General features: G+C 47.2%; 1 protein-coding gene across 3 annotated transcripts in view; it reads left to right on the top strand.

Moving 5' to 3' along the window:
• The window catches only part of CAMLG (calcium modulating ligand), a 94,877-nt gene that overhangs the window by 32,968 nt on the left and 41,548 nt on the right, over positions 1-20,361 (top strand). For 2 of the 3 annotated variants that reach the window (XM_069969925.1, XM_069969915.1), the window contains exon 3: positions 1,930-1,995. In XM_069969925.1, the coding sequence (XP_069826026.1) occupies positions 1,930-1,995 (66 nt within the window). Of the gene's footprint in view, positions 1-1,929; positions 2,031-20,361 lie in introns of all 3 variants that reach the window. The other variant, XM_069969933.1, reaches the window with a different exon arrangement.

Below are 20,361 nucleotides of genomic sequence, written 5' to 3'. Positions count from 1 at the left end.
ACTGTCAGCATGGATATATTCATATAAAATGGACACATGAACTATATAGTGATCGTTCACGCTGATCCATACTCATGCTTAGGTAAGTAAAAATAGCAAGAACCTGCAGACACCACCTGTGTCACTCCCTGGTCTTTAACAGACTGTATTACATTCTCACCCTGGAGACTGTGTTACTTCTGAATTGGTGCCACTAGCACAATAGTCATTTTTTGCTTATTTGATTTGTCTGTTTGAAATACACATATTGAAATGCTACATCTTCTAGACCAGGGGTGTCAAACTCAAATACACAGTGGGCCAAAGTGAAAAAATTGGACAAAGCCATGGACTAACCTTGATGTCTATTGAAGTGTGCGTGCAGCATTCTTGGCACTGTGTCAAAGCAATGTGCACTATGATAAATGAGATCATAAATTTTATGACATATTGCGGTATCATAATGACATGACAGGTATAGGATAGGAAAGTTTAGGGAGGGAAGCGTCCATGTCACTGCTACACGTACCGCCATCCTAAGGGGATGGCTAGGCTGTGGCCTAGTATGCTTTCTTCTCTGACAGGAAGCTTTTAGCATCATGGGGAGTGTCTACATGAGGTGGAGGCTAGTGGTGAATTAACTGTACCATGGGCCCTGGGCTAGTCATAGAACTTGGGCACTTAACTTTCCCACAGATTCACATTATAGTGTCCTATTATGTTAATTCCTCGAGTATTGCTCCCCTAAACAATTCCCACAATAGTGTCCCCACTCACAGAGCTTTGGCTGTCCAAGCATGATATGGATTATAGTTTTCACTAGCTGCAGGGCCAAAGGTTTCCCATTCCTGATCTAGATGATCACATGTATCACTGAAAGGCGCTGTCTGCTGCATTTCAAGTTGAGTGTAATATAATGGCTCAGAAAAAGCCAGTGCATGTTGACAATATTGTACCCTACTGTCAAACTCTGACTTATTAAACAGAATAATTCAGCTAAGTAGCTGCATGCAAATGCAGCCATCTTTTTCCTCAACTGAATCTGGGTATGGTACTCAAGTAATGTAGTACCGTGATAGCCTTAGAAATCAGGCAATACCTTTTAGAAGCTAACTGTGTGTTCGATTGTAAGCTTTCAGGAGTCTAGCTCCCTTTGTCAGACTTGATGTTAAACAAAACTGAAAAATTCACAGACTTACATAAACACTAGACAGAGATCATCCAAGGATTTTAGAAACTTTAGCAATAACACAATGCAAGAGAAGGGTCTGCAGTTTACAACAGGCCAATAAACTAAACCACTTGGGGCATTACTAGAGAATACTGAGCTCTGGCTGCTATCTGTTTGTTATCAAATAGTAATTAATGCCCTTCATTAGCTTCTAGAAGGTGTCGCCTGATTTCTTCACTATTGTGTATGGTATTAAGATTATAACGGAAGTCACAAAGTAGAAATAATGGTAGTAAGTTATTTCTAACGGTAAGACCGCATTCACATGTTCTTTGTTCCACACCGCACACTGATGTGGAATGCCTGTAAGGGAGTCCTCCACCCGCCCGGGCAGCATCTGTGATAACATGCTGGGAGCAGGGGGACTGTATGAGGCATGATCAAAAGGCATGATCAGTCGCACAGCTGGCCCTGCGTGAATGATCCCTGCATTGTTTGTGTGGCTATTTAAATGTATTGCTGTCAGCTGTATATCCCCTGTTAACACAGGGAGATGCGTGGCCCAAACGTGCGATTAGTGAAGGATCTGGCATTTTCCCAGACTGATTACTGACACTCTTACATGAGACGATTATCGGTCAAAGAAGCGTTTCTAGCAACGCTCTTTGACGATAATTGGCCCATTTAAAAGGCCCCTTAGAACATGGAAATGTTTACTTGCATTACATTATTTAACTTTTATTGTTCTGTTTTTTTTTTTTGTTTTTTTCCTTCTACAGTCGATATTTGCTCCATTCCTTACATTACAACTTGCATTCATGGGACTGTCCAAGTATTTTCCAAAGGTAAAAAGAAACATCCTGGAAAACTTTTCTTTACGGTATAATTTGTTTGTTTCTTAAGGTGTTCTAAAACGTTTTACTGCATTCATAAATAATGCTTGCTTGTATATTATACAGTACAGTAGTGCCTTGGATTACGAGCATAATTCGTTCCGGGACTGTGCTTGTAATCCAAATCCACTCTTAAACCAAAGCAAATTTTCCCATAAGAAATCATTGGTATTCAAACAATTGGTTGCACACCCCAAAAATAATGATTTATTATTCTGAATAACATGTAAAATAGATGAAACAAACATTCAGAAACAGCAGAATATGTGATATTATAAGTTACTGTACAGTAATGGAGAGGATGGGAAACACAAGGACTGACAGAGACTGCAGGGAGCATACAGGAATGAGCAGGGAAGATGTGGGCAAATACATGCAGCACTCTCTGTCTAGGGAGAGAGGGGTTACAGCTATGGAGATAACCTCCACAGTCCTGTCCCCTGATGTAAGCCCTAGCCTGAAGTGGATCTGCTATGATTTGGAAGGTGAGGGAGTCTTTCTGGGTCAGAGTACAGTGCTGTAGACACCGCTATGCAGACCAGGTCCCTCCTCCACTCGCGCTCCCACACAGTACAGGAAGCTCCTAAACCAAAGCAATGCTCTTAAACCAAGTCATAATTTTGAAAAACTGTGAGCTCTTAAACCAAAACGCTCTTAATCCAAGTTACTCTTAAACCAAGGTACCACTGTATTGTTTGCTGCATCCTGGTTGTAGTTCTGCAGTGTCAAAAAGCATTTGGCTCAACTTTCCTCTCAAAGGCACCTTTAAATGGAAACAATCAGCTGTAATTCATGTTCCAAACTGCTGACACTGTTAGATAGCTGTCAGGTCAAGGGGACATGTTTTACCTTTCATATATCCAGCTGTGCTTCCAGGATGTTAATGCAAAAAAGAACCAGTAAAGCCTCATTTAAGAGTCTCAAAACACAGGACTAGTCAGGTATCATTTTGGAAAGGGCCCAGCCAGGGGGTGGCTCCTGTAGGGAAACCACCAAAACCACCTTAAAGGGGTTGTCCGGCGATAAAAAATTATTCACAGAATAACACACATTACAAAGTTATACAACTTTGTAATGTATGTTATGTCTGTGAATGGCCCCCTTCCCCGTGTCCCACCCCCCCACCCGTGTACCCGGAAGTGTGGTGCGCTATACATTACCTGTCACGTGCCGACCACGGTCTCCGATCCTCAGCAGTGACGTCTTCTTCGGGAGGCCGGCGGATCTTCCCGAGTGCCGGCCGCCCTCTGCAGCGTCATCCGAAGCTCAGCCGCGATTGGCTGAGCATAACTGTGCTCAGCCAATCGCGGCTGAGCAGCTGATGACGTGGCCGCGTCATCAGCCGCTCAGCCGCGATTGGCTGAGCACAGTTATGCTCAGCCAATCGCGGCTGAGCTTCGGATGACGCTGCAGAGGGTGTCCGGCACTCGGGAAGATCCGCCGGCCTCCCGAAGAAGACGTCACTGCTGACGATCGGAGACCGTGGACGACACGAGATGCGGTGAGTATAATGCACCACACTTCCGGGTCTAGCGTGGGTGGGGGGAAACACGGGGAAGGGGGCCATTCACAGACATAACATACATTACAAAGTTGTATAACTTTGTAATGTGTGTTATTCTGTGAATAATTTTTTATCGCCGGACAACCCCTTTAAAGGAGTAGTGCGATGCTCGACATTTATTCACTAAACACACATTACAATGTGTTTAAGTGAATGGCCCCCTTCCCCGTGTATCCCCACACCCCTCCCCCCCCGGAAGTGTGGTACATTATACTCACCGCATTACTGTCGACCCCGGACACCATCTTAGGACAATGATGTAATCTTCGGGAGGCCGGCCGGACCACTCCAGTTCTCCCTCATGCCGGCCCCCTTCCGGCGCGTCATCAGCTGCTTAGCCAATTGCAGGATCCCATGATGGCGGCCGGGGGTGGGGGGAACACGGGGAAGGGTGCCATTCACTTAAATAACACACATTACAAAGTTATACAACTTCGTAAAGTTGTATAACTTTGTAATGTGTGTTATTTAGTGAATAAATGTCGAGCACCGCACTACCCCTTTAAGTGGCTCTATAAGGCAATGTAATGACAAGGAAAAACCCAAGGTAAGGTAGCCATCCACAGACAGCTGTTTTGGGGCGTTGCCCCTCATCAGTGTGGAGCAGGATTCTGGTTAGGTTGGAGCAATGCCTAGTAGAGCCACACGGGAAACAGATCACTGGTATCCTAGGTGCGTTGCTCCCTGGGATATATGAATATGCAAAAAAGAGCCAGTGGAGCCTCATTTAAAGGGGTTATCCAGCGCTACAAAAACATGGCCACTTTTGCACCACTCTTGTCTCCAGGTTGGATGGGGTTTTGAAACTTTGTTCCACAGAAGTAAATGGAGCTTAACCCCTTAACGACAGATGACGTATATTTGCGCCATCTCTCCTCTAGGGGAGTTCGTGGTGGTGATGGTGCCGTGACCCCGCTCTGAACTGCCGCGATCCCAACTGCTATCTGCTGCTGGGGACCGCAGCTATAAGCAGGCGTGGCCTATCGCTGCTCCTACTAATTAAGACTGTTAAATGCAACTGCAAAACATGACAGCTGCATAGAATTATAGTGCTTGAAAAGCACTATATTGTAATCCGTATTCTTCTTCTTCTTCCGTTTCTTCTTCCAGCCATTTTTCTGCGCGTAATACAGCCCGAACCGCTTTGTGCACACACTCCTTTCAAACTGCGTTTCGAAGCCGTCGGCGGTGTGTGGTGTGCTATCTATTTTTCGTTTCGATCGGATTTGTCGTTTTTAAGAAATTTACGTTAAACGACCCCAAATTTCCCATAGAAAATAATGGCCCATTGCAAATAATGGCCACACTCTAACCGCTGACAGCCAATCAAAGCACATATGCAAATAGCTGAAATATAGCAGCCAATAGAAACTCTAAGGTCTCGTCATGCAATGTATCACACCATCCACAGTCACATGTCCACTATTGGCCAATAGAGGATGTAATATATGGAAGGTCCTTAACGATTTTGTCTCCCCGACATGAGTAAGATTGTCATGGTAACCGAGCAATGATCTTTACCATTATAAGTACTCAGATCGCTCTTAAAGGGACCCAGGACACCCTTAAAAGAACGCAAGTCGCTCTTAAAGGGACCCAAGTCTCTCTTAAAGGGACGGGAGCCATGTCGCTCTTAAAGGGACCCAAGTCGTTCTTAAAGGTACCCAAGTCGCTCTTAAAGTGGCGAGACCCAAGTCGCTCTTAAAGGGACGGGACCCAAGTCGCTCTTAAACAGACGGGACACTCCAAAAGGTATGGGACCCATGTCGCTCTTAAAGAGACCCATGTCGCTAGAGCGACCTGGGTCCCTTTAAGTGCGGCCCGGGTCCCTTTTAAGAGCGACCTGGGTCCTTTAAAGAGCGAAATATGTCCCTTCAAGAGCGACCAAGGTCCCTTTTAAGAGCGGCCCGGGTCCCTTTTAAGAGCGACCTGGGTCCTTTAAAGAGCGAAATATGTCCCTTCAAGAGCGACCAAGGTCCCTTTTAAGAGCGGCCCGGGTCCCTTTTAAGAGCGACCTGGGTCCTTTTAAGAGCGAAATATGTCCCTTCAAGAGCGACCAAGGTCCCTTTAAGAGCGAAATTGGTCCCTTTAAGAGCAACCTGGGTCCCTTCTAGAGCAAAATATGTCCCTTTAAGAGCGACCTGGGTCCCTTTAAGAGCGACCTGGGTCCCTTTAAGAGCGACCTGGGTCCCTTTAAGAGCGACCTGGGTCCCTTTAAGAGCGACCTGGGTCCCTTTAAGAGCGACCTGGGTCCCTTTAAGAGCGACCTGGGTCCCTTTAAGAGCGACCTGGGTCCCTTTAAGAGCGACCTGGGTCCCTTTAAGAGCGACCTGGGTCCCTTTAAGAGCGACCTGGGTCCCTTTAAGAGCGACCTGGGTCCCTTTAAGAGCGACCTGGGTCCCTTTAAGAGCGACCTGGGTCCCTTTAAGAGCGACCTGGGTCCCTTTAAGAGCGACCTGGGTCCCTTTAAGAGCGACCTGGGTCCCTTTAAGAGCGACCTGGGTCCCTTTAAGAGCGACCTGGGTCCCTTTAAGAGCGACCTGGGTCCCTTTAAGAGCGACCTGGGTCCCTTTAAGAGCGACCTGGGTCCCTTTAAGAGCGACCTGGGTCCCTTTAACCCCTTAAGGACAGAGCCTGAAATGGCCTTAATGACAGAGACAAATTTTATGAATATGACCAGTGTCACTTTATTCATTAATAACTTCGGGATGCTTTTACCTATCCGGCTGATTCTGAGAATGTTTTCTCGTGACATATTGTACTTTACATTTCTGGTAAATTGGAGTCGATAATCATAACAAATCTTTATGAAAAAAACCCAAATAATGTGAAAAAATTTGAAAAACTGCATTTTTCCAACTTTGAAACTTCTTTGCGTATACAGAAAGTGGTTATACCACATAAATTATATATTAAATAGCATTAGCAACATGTCTACTTTATGTTGGCCGCATTTATTAAACGATCTTTAATTTTTTTTAGACAATAGGAAGCTTAAAACATTAGCAGCAAATTTCCAAATTTTCAGTAAAATTTCAAAATCAGATATTTTTAGGGACCTGTTCAGGTTTAGGCTGGGTTCACACTACGTATATTTGAGGCTGTATGTTTGAGGCTGTATAGCAACCAAAACAAGGAGTGGATTGAAAACACAGAAAGGATCTGTTCACATAATGTTGTAATTGAGTGGATGGCCGTCATTTAATGGAAAATATTTTGCTGTTATTTTAAAACAACGGCTGTTATATTTAAATAATGGCCGTTATTTACTGTTATATGGCGGCCATCCACTCAATTTCAACATTGTGTGAACAGAGCCTTTCTGTGTTTTTAATCCTCTCCTGGTTTTGGTTGCTATAAGGACCTGACATGAGGACCAAATACAGCCTCAAATATACATAGTGTGAACCCAGCCTTAAAGTGTATTTGAGGGGCCTGTATGTTAGAAAGCCCCACAAAGCACCCCATTTCAGAAACTGCACCCCCCACACTCTGCAAAAGCATATCCAGAAAGTGTTTTAACCCTTTAGGGGAGTCACAGAAATAAAAGCTAAGTGTGTAAGAAATTTGAAAATTTTAATTTTCTGTGCAGAGATTTTATTGTAATCCAATATTTTTCATAATTATAAACCTATTACCAGAGAAATGCACCCCAATAATTATTGCCCCGTTTCTGCAGTTTATAGAAATACCCCATATGTGGCCCTATTGCGCTATTTGACGCAACCACAAGCCTCAGATATAAAGGAGCACCTAGTGAATTTCAACGCCTCCGTTATATTTGGTCATTTTTGACTTTACCACTTCAGGTTGGCAGAGGCTCTGGGGTGCCAAAACCTAAAAAACACCCCTAAAGGGACACCATTTAGAAAACTACACCCCTCAAGGAATGTAACAAGGGGTGCGGTGAGCATTTGGACCCCACAGGTGCTTCACAGATTTTCCGAACAATATGGCGTGAAAAAAGAAAAATTTATTTTTTACACTAAAACGTTGTTCTAGCCTTCAATTTTTCATTTTCTTAAAGGGATAAGAGGAAAAAAAAGAAACAAAATGTGTAGCGCAGTTTCTCCCGAGTACAGAAATACCCCACATGTGGCGATAAAGTGCCAAGGGGGCGCAGGACGAGCCTCCAAAGGGAAGGAGCGCCAATTGGCTTTTGGAAGCTGGATTTCACTGGAATGGATTTCAAGGGCCACGTCGCATTTACAGAGCCCTTGTGCTGCCAAAACACTGGAAACCCCCCCACAAGTGACCCCATTCTGGAAACTACACCCCTCAAGGAATCTAACAAGGGGCACAGTGAGCATATGGACCCCACTGGTGACTGGCACAAATGTGGAACAATGTGACGTAAAAGTAAAAAATTTCATTTTTTCACTTTCATGGCACAAATGTGCCCGTCATCAAGGGGTCCATATCCTCACTGCACCCCTTGTTAGATTCCTTGAGGGGTGCAGTTTCCATAATGGGGTCACTTGTGGGGGGTTTCCAGTGTTTTGGCAGCACGAGGGCTCTGTAAATGCGACATGGCGTTCATCATCCATTCTAGCCAAATCCAACCTCCAAAATCCAAATGGCGCTCCTTCCCTTCGGAGGCTTGCCCTGTGCCCACATGGCGCTTTATGTCCACATGTGGGGTATTTACGGACTCGGGGGAAATTGCTCTACACATATTGTGTTTTTTTTTTCTCTTTTAACCCCTTGTGAAAATGATAAATTCAAGGCTAAACCAACATAGTGTAAAAAATGTAATATTTAATTTTCACGCCACATTGTTCCACATTTGTGCCCGTCACCAGTGGGGTCCATATGCTCACTACACCCCTTGTTACATTCCTTGAGGGGTGTAGTTTCCATAATGGGGTCACTTGTGGGGGGTTTCAACTGTCTTGGCAACACAGAGGCCTTTTGAATGCAACATGACCCCTTAAAATCCATTCCATCCAAATCCAGCCTTCAAAAACCAAATGGCGCTCCTTCCCTTCGGAGGCTTACCCTGCACCCGCATGGCGCTTTATGTCCACATGTGGGGTATTTCCGTACTCAGGGGAAATTGCTCTACACATTTAGTGGTTTTTTTTATCTTTTAGCCCCTTGTGAAAATGAAAAAATCATGACAAGATTAATGATTTAGAGTAAAAATTTTACAAAAATTACACTAAATGTTGGTCTAGCCTTGATTTTTTCCATTTCCACAAGGGGTTAAAAAAGAAAATGAACACAAAACGTGTAGGGTAGTTTCCCCTGATTATGAAAATACCCCATATGTGGGCATAATGTGCCATATGGGCACAGGGCAAGCCACCAAAGGGACAGAGCGCCATTTAGAGGCTGGAATGGAGGATGGAGGCCATGTCGCAATTACAAAGCTCCTGTGCTGCCAGGTCAGTAGAAACCCCCGACAAGTGACCCCATTCTGGAAACTACACCCCATAAGGAATCTAACAAGGGGTGCAGTGAGGATATGGACCCCACTGGTGACAGGCACTTACGTAGAACATGTGCCGAGAAAATAAAAAATACAATTTTTTTTCATTTTCACGTCCCAAATGTGGCCGTCACCAGGGGGCCATATCCCCGCTGCCCCCCTTGTTAGATTCCTTATGGGGTGTAGTTTCCAGAATGAGGTCATTTGTGGGGGGTTTCTACTGTCCTGGCTGCACAGAGGCTTTGTAATTGCATCATGGCATCCTCTAATGGGAATGGCGGCCATACCTATTTAGCTGGGGAAAAAGGGACAATTCTAATTTATTTGGGGGTTTTGGGCCAATTATTAGTTTATAAGGTTGGAAATGACAGGTGTCCATCAAACTCAACCTGTGTTGATCCAGAGGAAGGCAAAAAACCCTTGTGAGGCAGACAACAGTAGCCTCATCACAGGGGAAAAATTCCTTCCCGACTCCATAATGGCGATCAGAATAATCCCTGGATCAATGTGACCCCTGAAATAGGAATAAGGGACAGAATTTAGAAAATGTAGAACCCCAATGACGTGTGGTATGCCTTGGAGCGATCCAGTATGCAGAGGCCGGGGCGATCAGGACAGGTGTCACACTGGAAAATGGTGTCCTTCCTGATCCCCCTGTTATGCCACACTCCGCACTTCTTCTGGAGTCTCCCATTCTCCAGTGTGGGGGACGTCACCTGGAGAATGTTGCCCTGGTGCGATAGGGGGTCCTTTATATCCAGAAGCGCTGGGTCCGATCCATGGCTGCTAAATATTAGGGCGCTATTACTACTTCTGATATGTTCGGATCGTGCCGCAAGCTACAGTAGCTCGGGCAGCGAGGGACCAGAAGAGGGGGTGCTGGTATAAAAGTTATCCCCATACAGGTGGTGACCTTTATCCAGCAGTGGGAAGATCAGTTCCCGGACGATCTTTCCACTTGTTCCGAGGATGGGGGGGAGGGGGCATCTGGGGGCATTTGGGGGCTGGATTTGGGTGTCCCTTTCTACATACACTCTTAAGGGTACGTGCACACTGCGGAATCGCGACAGATAACCCTTCGTGCATTCCACAGTTGGCACCCGCCGGCGGAGTGATGCAGGCACACGTCTCCGTCCGTGTCATAGACTCCATTCTATGCACGGGCGGATTCCGCTCTCCGTCCAACGTGTTCATTCTTTGGACGGATGATTGATTCCGCCCGTGCATAGAATGGAGTCTATGACACGGGTGGAGACATGCGCCCGCATCAGTCCGCCGGCGGGTGCAAGCTGCGGAATGCACAGAGGGTTATCCTTCGCCATTCCGCAGTGTGCACGTACCCTATATCTGTAAGTGTACCCTGAGGTACGCTCACAGAGTTTGTAGAATTTCACATTATACCGTGATCTCTTATTGGGACGGTACTGGCGGAAAAGACGTGTCTGGGGGGCAGCGTACGCTACGCTACCCCCCAGACACGTCACTGGATGATGAGGAGGATGAGGATGAATGGAGGAAAGAAGGATCCCCCCATTCATCCTCACTGGCTGTTTCGGGGTCGGGGGCAATAATAACGTATCCCTCTGACGCCGAAAACACCCTGGGGGCCATCTTTATACGGGGATTTGTATATGGGGTATGTAGTGGTGTAGTGTCAAACTTTATTCAATGTAGTGTGGTGTAATGTAGTGTTTTTTACGTGTTTTTTTTACAGTAAGTATAAAAAAAAAACCTACGCCAACAAAGGAGTTGCTGATAAATGCCGCACTTATGTGCGGCACTTATCAGCAGACCGTGGCAGTAGAATATAGAAAAAAAACACCCTACGCCAAAAAGGAGGAGTTGCTGATTAGCAGCGCACTTTCGTGCGATGCTGATCAGCACTCAGCGGCGATAGGGTGCGGAAAATAGAAGAAAAAAAAATTTGGAAAAAAAAAAAAACCTTTTTCTATATTCTGAATATCCCTGTAGCTGCTGATAAGTGTATTACACATATCAGCCGCTAGAGGGCAGCAGAGCGCAAAATCCGGAAAGAGCCGACGCTGGAGCCGAAAATAGCCGAAAGAAGACGACGGGGAACGGCGGAAAGACCCGAAGACCGAACGGAATGACGGAGGACGCCGTGAACCCGGAAGACGCCGATCAGGAGCCCGGGACAGGTGAGTAATGTACAAATACCTGCTCTGGACCCCTCCGCTACCTAGCTGAGGGGTCCAGAGCAGGTATTTACTATTTTGCTGGACTCTGATCGCCGTGCCACCGGCCTGATCGTTTACGGCGATCGGGCCGGTGGCACGGTGACCACCATTACTTTTTACAGTAATGGCGGTCGGTGCCGTCCTCGGACAGCACCGACCGCCATTTTTCACCGATGACCCGGAAAGGTTACGATCGCCGCTATTGGCTGATCTGAATTGATCAGCCTATAGCGGCGATCGTAAGCACGGGGGGTGTTAACCACCCCCCGTGCCGAGAAGCTATGATGGCCTGCTATGATTTATAGCAGGCCATCTTCCCCGACCGCTGTGTGTGAACACGCAGCGATCGGGGAAACATCGGGCGTAAATTTACGCCCTGATGCGCTAAGTACCAGGGCGCGAGGGCGTAAGTTTACGCCCGATGTCGTTAAGGGGTTAAGAGCGACCTGGGTCCCTTTAAGAGCGACCTGGGTCCCTTTAAGAGCGACCTGGGTCCCTTTAAGAGCGATTTGGGTCCCTTTAAGAGCGACCTGGGTCCCTTTAAGAGCGACCTGGGTCCCTTTAAGAGCGACCTGGGTCCCTTTAAGAGCGACCTGGGTCCCTTTAAGAGCGACCTGGGTCCCTTTAAGAGCGACCTGGGTCCCTTTAAGAGCGACCTGGGTCCCTTTAAGAGCGACCTGGGTCCCTTTAAGAGCGACCTGGGTCCCTTTAAGAGCGACCTGGGTCCCTTTAAGAGCGACCTGGGTCCCTTTAAGAGCGACCTGGGTCCCTTTAAGAGCGACCTGGGTCCCTTTAAGAGCGACCTGGGTCCCTTTAAGAGCGACCTGGGTCCCTTTAAGAGCGACCTGGGTCCCTTTAAGAGCGACCTGGGTCCCTTTAAGAGCGACCTGGGTCCCTTTAAGAGCTAAATATGTCCCTTTAAGAGCTAAATATGTCCCTTTAAGAGCTAAATATGTCCCTTTAAGAGCTAAATATGTCCCTTTAAGAGCTAAATATGTCCCTTTAAGAGCTAAATATGTCCCTTTAAGAGCTAAATATGTCCCTTTAAGAGCTAAATGGGTCCTTTTAAGAGCGATCTGGGTCCCTTTAAGAGTGAAATGGGTCCCTTTAAGAGCTAAATATGTCCCTTTAAGAGCTAAATATGTCCCTTTAAGAGCTAAATATGTCCCTTTAAGAGCTAAATATGTCCCTTTAAGAGCTAAATGGGTCCTTTTAAGAGCGATCTGGGTCCCTTTAAGAGTGAAATGGGTCCCTTTAAGCGCGAAATGGGTCCCTTTAAAGGGAATGTGTCACAAAGTAAAAAAAAAAAAAATGATAAAATTGAATTTGGTTTTTTTGTTAATTTGTAAGTGTTTTTTTTTTTTTGTTTTTTTTTTTACATGTAAGGAAATATGAAAAATTAACCTAATTAATTAAATTAATCTAATTTTCCATATTTCCCAGTAATGGCCCCTAGGGGGAGCTCCAGCAGAAAAACTGCTGGTAAAAGTTACCTGATATACGGCTGTGCTAAAAAAAGAGGCAGTCTCTGCTCAACTGCTGTGACATCATCACCTCCCTCCTCTTTTCACAAAGGAACAAAGAGGGGAAAGGTGATATTATGTGTACTGCTGGACAGCGCCATTTTGTTGTTGTCTGCACAGAAGTACACATACATCAGACGTGTCTCACAGGTAGAGTATATATATATTTATATATATATATACCTTCTCTACCTGTGCTATGTGTGACACTGCGGTGTATTATGAAGTGTCACACATAGCACAGGTAGAGAAGGTGTGTGTGTATATATATATATGTGTATATATATATATATATATATATATATATATATATATATATATATATATATATATATATATATATATATATATATACACACACACACACACAAAGAGATCTATAGCATGTCCTTCAGTGAAAAAAATCTAAGTGAAACACTACATATACAGAGTGCACTCAATTGTGGAACTATGTGTGTATATATATATATATGGCTCCTGCATGTATGTGTGTGTATATACATATATATCTATCTACCTATCTCCTGTATGTATCTATATCTGTGTGTGTGTGTGTGTGTGTGTGCGTGTGTGTGTGTATATATATATATATATATATATATATATATTTATTTACACACACACAGGAGAGTACCGGCTATTGCTCTCTGGTGTAGATGGGGGCTAATTGTACCAATTAAGAAAGAGTAGGAGAGACACTTTGCTCGGCCAAATGCAGCCACCTCAGTGAGACAAGAGTTGCTGGCTGTAATAAGCAACTGTAACTCCTTTGCTGCAGTCACTGATTGGTTACAATACTCCTGTCTGTACAGATCTATCTATTGCAGTGTAACAAATAGTTGCCAATAGTTCTGGATAACAGTAACTTCTGTCCTGGGAGCTGATAGTTTGGTTTATTCCTATATAATCACTGTGGGGGATAATACATGTATGTACTGGTACCTTATCTGGCTTGGACCCGACAATAACTCCCAGCATACACATGCAATATCCTCCACAGTGATTATATAACTATAGGGGAATACACCAAACACATCATCAGCTCCAATGATAGGAGTTACAGTTAATCATTACAACTTGTAATTTACAACAAGAGATCTGTGTTATTACCTGAGCTCCTCCTGCAGCTGTAGATTGTCGGATCCCCAGTGCAGCAACTGCCCGATCAGGACACTCAGTTCCCTGCCCTGTACTCAGTTATTGTGGGGTCACAGTCACATGAGCCGAGTACAGAGCAGGGAGCTGAGCCAAAGTGAGTGCTCTGATCGGGCAGTGGCTGCACTGGGGATCCGACGATTTACAGCTGCAGGAGGAGCTCAGGTAATAACACAGAACACTGTACTGTATAAGACTCCCACTGAGGGGGCAGCAGCACATATATGGAGGAGAGCAGGGGCACATAGCAAGAGGGGGGAGGGGGGGGTGGGCAGGGGACAGCAGCAGTATATAGAAAGGAGGGAGAAGCGCCATACAGGAGGGAGGGAGAAGCGGCATACAGGAGGGAGGGAGAAGCGGCATACAGACAGATGGGAGAAGCGGCATACAGGTGGGGAGGGAGAAGCGGCATACAGACAGGAGGGAGAAGCGCCATACAGACAGGAGGGAGAAGCGCCATACAGACAGGAGGGAGAAGCGCCATACAGGAGGGAGGGAGAAGCGCCATACAGGAGGGAGGGAGAAGCGCCATACAGGAGGGAGGGAGAAGCGCCATACAGACAGGAGGGAGAAGCGCCATACAGACAGGAGGGAGGGAGAAGCGCCATACAGACAGGAGGGAGGGAGAAGCGCCATACAGACAGGAGGGAGGGAGAAGCGCCATACAGACAGGAGGGAGGGAGAAGCGCCATACAGACAGGAGGGAGGGAGAAGCGGCATACAGGAGGGAGAAGCGGCATACAGACAGGAGGGAGAAGCGCCATACAGACAGGAGGGAGGGAGAAGCGGCATACAGACAGGTGGGAGAAGCGCCATACAGGAGGGAGAAGCACCATACAGACAGATGGGAGAAGCGGCATACAGGAGGGAGGGAGAAGCGGCATACAGGAGGGAGGGAGAAGCGGCATACAGGAGGGAGGGAAAAGCGCCATACAGGAGGGAGGGAGAAGCGCCATACAGACAGATGGGAGAAGCGGCATACAGGAGGGGGGGGAGAAGAGCCATACAGGAGAGAGAAGCGGCATACAGACAGGAGGGAGGGAGAAGCGCCATACAGACAGATGGGAGAAGCGGCATACAGACAGGAGGGAGGGAGAAGCGCCATACAGACCGATAGGAGAAGAGGCATACAGACAGGAGGGAGGGAGAAGCGCCATACAGACAGATGGGAGAAGCGGCATACAGACAGGAGGGAGGGAGAAGCGCCATACAGACAGATGGGAGAAGCGGCATACAGACAGGAGGGAGGGAGAAGTGCCATACAGACAGATGGGAGAAGCGGCATACAGACAGGAGGGAGAAGCGGCATACAGACCGATAGGAGAAGAGGCATACAGACAGGAGGGAGGGAGAAGCGCCATACAGACAGGAGGGAGAAGCGCCATACAGACAGGAGGGAGAAGCACCATACAGACAGATGGGAGAAGCGCCATACAGGAGGGAGGGAAAAGCGCCATACAGGAGGGAGGGAGAAGCGCCATACAGACAGATGGGAGAAGCGCCATACAGACAGATGGGAGAAGCGGCATACAGGAGGGGGGGAGAAGCGCCATACAGGAGGGAGAAGCGGCATACAGACAGGAGGGAGAGAGAAGCGCCATACAGACAGATGGGAGAAGCGGCATACAGGAGGGGGGGGAGAAGCGCCATACAGGAGGGAGAAGCGGCATACAGACAGGAGGGAGAGAGAAGCGCCATACAGACAGATGGGAGAAGCGGCATACAGACAGATGGGAGAAGTGGCATACAGACAGGAGGGAGGGAGAAGCGCCATACAGACCGATAGGAGAAGAGGCATACAGACAGGAGGGAGGGAGAAGCGCCATACAGACAGATGGGAGAAGCGGCATACAGACAGGAGGGAGGGAGAAGCGGCATACAGACAGGAGGGAGAAGCGGCATACAGACAGGAGGGAGAAGCGGCATACAGACAGGAGGGAGAAGCGGCATACAGACAGGAGGGAGAAGCGGCATACAGACAGGAGGGAGAAGCGGCATACAGACAGGAGGGAGAAGCGGCATACAGACAGGAGGGAGAAGCGGCATACAGACAGGAGGGAGAAGCGGCATACAGACAGGAGGGAGAAGCGGCATACAGACAGGAGGGAGAAGCGGCATACAGACAGAAGGGAGAAGCGGCATACAGACAGGAGGGAGAAGCGGCATACAGACAGGAGGGAGAAGCGGCATACAGACAGGAGGGAGAAGCGGCATACAGACAGGAGGGAGAAGCGGCATACAGACAGGAGGGAGAAGCGGCATACAGACAGGAGGGAGAAGCGGCATACAGACAGGAGGGAGAAGCGGCATACAGACAGGAGGGAGAAGCGGCATACAGACAGGAGGGAGAAGCGGCATACAGACAGGAGGGAGAAGCGGCATACAGACAGGAGGGAGAAGCGGCATACAGACAGGAGGGAGAAGCGGCATACAGACAGGAGGGAGAAGCGGCATACAGACAGGAGGGAGAAGCGGCATACAGACAGGAGGGAGAAGCGGCATACAGACAGGAGGGAGAAGCGGCATACAGACAGGAGGGAGAAGCGGCATACAGACAGGAGGGAGGGAGAAGCGCCATACAGACAGGAGGGAGGGAGAAGCGCCATACAGACAGGAGGGAGGGAGAAGCGCCATACAGACAGGAGGGAGGGAGAAGCGCCATACATACAAATGGGAGAAGCGCCATACATACAAATGGGAGAAGCGCCATACATACAAATGGGAGAAGCGCCATACATACAAATGGGAGAAGCGGCATACAGACGGGAGGGAGAGCGGCATACAGGAGGGAGGGAGAAGCGGCATACAGACAGGAGGGAGGGAGAAGCGGCATACAGACAGGAGGGAGGGAGAAGCGGCATACAGACAGGAGGGAGGGAGAAGCGGCATACAGACAGGTGGGAGAAGCGGCATACAGACAGGTGGGAGAAGCGGCATACAGACAGGAGGAAGGGAGAAGCGCTATACAGACGGGAGGGAGAAGCGTCATACAGACGGGAGGGAGAAGCGGCATACAGACGGGAGGGAGAAGCGGCATACAGACGGGAGGGAGAAGCGGCATACAGACAGGAGGGAGGGAGAAGCGGCATACAGACAGGAGGGAGGGAGAAGCGGCATACAGACAGGAGGGAGGGAGAAGCGGCATACAGACAGGTGGGAGAAGCGGCATACAGACAGGTGGGAGAAGCGGCATACAGACAGGTGGGAGAAGCGGCATACAGACAGGTGGGAGAAGCGGCATACAGACAGATGGGAGAAGCGGCATACAGACAGGAGGAAGGGAGAAGCGCTATACAGACAGGAGGGAGAAGCGGCATACAGACAGGAGGGAGAAGCGGCATACAGATCGGGGAGAGCAGCGGCAGGTATACAGATCAGGGAGGGCAGCGGCATACAGATCGGGGGAGCAGCGATATACAGATCGGGGGAGCAGCGGTATACAGATCGGGGACAGCAGCAGTATACAGATCGTGAAGAGCGGGTGCATACAGATCGGGGAGAGCAGCGGTATACAGATCGGGGAGAGCAGCGGCATACAGACGGGGGGAGCAGGGGGAACACAGACCGAGGCAGCAGCGGCACACAGACAAGCAACAAGTTCAGGGAGTTAGTACAGAGAAGGACCATAAAACCAGGGACTTATGGTGAAGAAGCAGCAGCAAGCAAGCTGTAAACCACAGTTCAAGTAACTTTCAGCCACTCTCAGTACTTTTCACAGTACTTCCAGGAGCAGGCTCCTCTAAAATGGTGCCATCGCCCTCCCCCAGCTGTGTACTACGTATGCCTTTGAATATGCCTAGCACACAGCTCATGAAGCACAATGTAAGTAAACGGGACGGACTCAGTCCCGTTCACTTCAATGTTATGTGTGTGCCGTACAGCATCTGTGTAAGTGTCATGCAAAGACACCATACACAAATGCTATTCAACATGGCAGCCCCCTGTGGCCAGCATCACAAGGTTATAAAACATTGATACTACAGGCAAAATAAAAAAAAAAAAAAAAAAACAAACCACTTATTTTTTATAATTACATTTAAAGGAAAAAGAAAAAAAAAAGTGACACTATCCCTTTAAGAGCGAAATGGGTCCCTTTAAGAGCGACCTGGGTCCCTTTAAGAGCAAAATATGTCCATTTAAGAGCAAAATATGTCCCTTTAAGAGCGACCTGGGTCCCTTTAAGAGCGACCTGGGTCCCTTTAAGAGCGAAATTGGTCCCTTTAAGCGTGAAATTGGTCACTTTAAGAGCGACCTGGGTCCCTTTAAGAGCGAAATATGTCCCTTTAAGAGCAACCTGGGTCCCTTTAAGAGCGAAATATGTCGCTTTAAGAGCAAAATGGGTCCTTTTAAGAGCGACCTGGGTCCCTTTAAGAGCGACCTGGGTCCCTTTAAGAGCGACCTGGGTCCCTTTAAGAGCGACCTGGGTCCCTTTTAGAGCAAAATATGTCCCTTTAAGAGCGAAATATGTCCTTTTAAGAGCGAAATTGGTCCCTTTAACCCTTTGAGGACCAGGCCCAAAATGACCCAGTGGACCGCGCAAATTTTGATCTTAGTGCTTTCGTTTTTTCCCTCCTCCCCTTCTAAGAGCTCCAGCACTCTCAGTTTTCTATCTACAGGCCATGTAAGTGCTTGTTTTTACAGGAATAGTTGTACTTTGTAATGGCGTCATTCATTTTACCATAACATGTATGATGGAATTCCAAATATATTATTTATGAAGATATAAATTGGTGAAATCGTGAAAAAGAATGCAATATGGTAACGTTTGGGGGGGCTCTTGTGTCTACGTAATGCAGTATATGGTAACAGCGACATGACACTATTATGCTATAGGTCAGCCCGAACACAACCATATGCAGGTTACACAGATTCTCTAATGTTATATATGTATTTTTTTTTATGAAATCCTTTTTTTTGGCAATTAAATATTAATAAAATGGGCCTATTGTGACGCTTATAACGGTTTTATTTTTTCACCTACGGGGCTGTATGGGGTGTCATTTTTTCCGCCATGATCTCTAGTTTTTATTAATACCATATTTGTGAAGATCGGACGTTTTGATCACTTTTTATTGATTTTTTTTAATATATAATGTAACATAAAATCGGTAATCCGCGCACTTTTTCCCCTCTTTTCGTGTACGCCGTTTACCGTTCGCAATGACGCTTATTATATTTTAATAGATCGGACAATTACGCACGCTACGGTATATTATATGTTTATCTATTTATTTATTTTTAGATGTTTTATTTATATAATGGGAAAGGGGGGTGATTTAGACTTTTATTGGGGGAGGGGTTTTGGGGTAGTGTGTTGGTGTTTTGAAATTTTTTTTTTACACTTTTGAAGTCCTTTTGGGGAACTTTTACATCCAGTACTTTGATTTTTACACTGATGAATGCTATGCCATAGGCATAGCATTGATCAGTGTTATCGGCGATCTGCTCATTGAGCCTGCCTGTGCAGGCTCAGTGTAGCAGATCGCCGATCGGACCGCACGGAGGCAGGTAAGAGACCTCCGGCGGTCCGTTTCAACGATCTCGATCGGGATCTTCAACGGTCTCGATCGGTAAGTGACAGGGGACTCCCCCGGTCACTTACACTGCAGCGTGTCATTACCGGTGAGGTCCCGGCTGCTGATTGCAGCCGGCCCCCACCTGCTATGAAGCGCGCTCCGCTCCGGAGCGCGCTTCATAGCGGGAAAAACACCCAGGACGTAAGGTTACGTCATGGGTCGTCTGGGGACAGACTTCCATGACGTAACCCTACGTCCAGGGTCGTCTAGGGGTTAAGAGCAAAATGGGTCCTTTTTAAGAGCGAACTGGGTCCCTTTAAGAGTGAAATGGGTCCCTTTAAGCGTGAAATTGGTCCCTTTAAGCGTGAAATTGGTCCCTTTAAGAGCGATCTGGGTCCCTTTAAGAGCGAAATGGGTCCCTTTAAGAGCGACCTGGGTCCCTTTAAGAGCGACCTGGGTCCCTTTAAGAGCGACCTGGGTCCCTTTAAGAGCGACCTGGGTCCCTTTAAGAGCGACCTGGGTCCCTTTAAGAGCGACCTGGGTCCCTTTAAGAGCGACCTGGGTCCCTTTAAGAGCGACCTGGGTCCCTTTAAGAGCGACCTGGGTCCCTTTAAGAGCGACCTGGGTCCCTTTAAGAGCTAAATATGTCCCTTTAAGAGCTAAATATGTCCCTTTAAGAGCTAAATATGTCCCTTTAAGAGCTAAATATGTCCCTTTAAGAGCTAAATATGTCCCTTTAAGAGCTAAATATGTCCCTTTAAGAGCTAAATATGTCCCTTTAAGAGCTAAATGGGTCCTTTTAAGAGCGATCTGGGTCCCTTTAAGAGTGAAATGGGTCCCTTTAAGAGCTAAATATGTCCCTTTAAGAGCTAAATATGTCCCTTTAAGAGCTAAATATGTCCCTTTAAGAGCTAAATGGGTCCTTTTAAGA

This window comes from Dendropsophus ebraccatus, chromosome 1 (genome assembly GCF_027789765.1).
Source record: "Dendropsophus ebraccatus isolate aDenEbr1 chromosome 1, aDenEbr1.pat, whole genome shotgun sequence".
NCBI lineage: Eukaryota > Metazoa > Chordata > Amphibia > Anura > Hylidae > Dendropsophus > Dendropsophus ebraccatus.
This window is presented reverse-complemented; position numbering and strand designations above follow the sequence as displayed.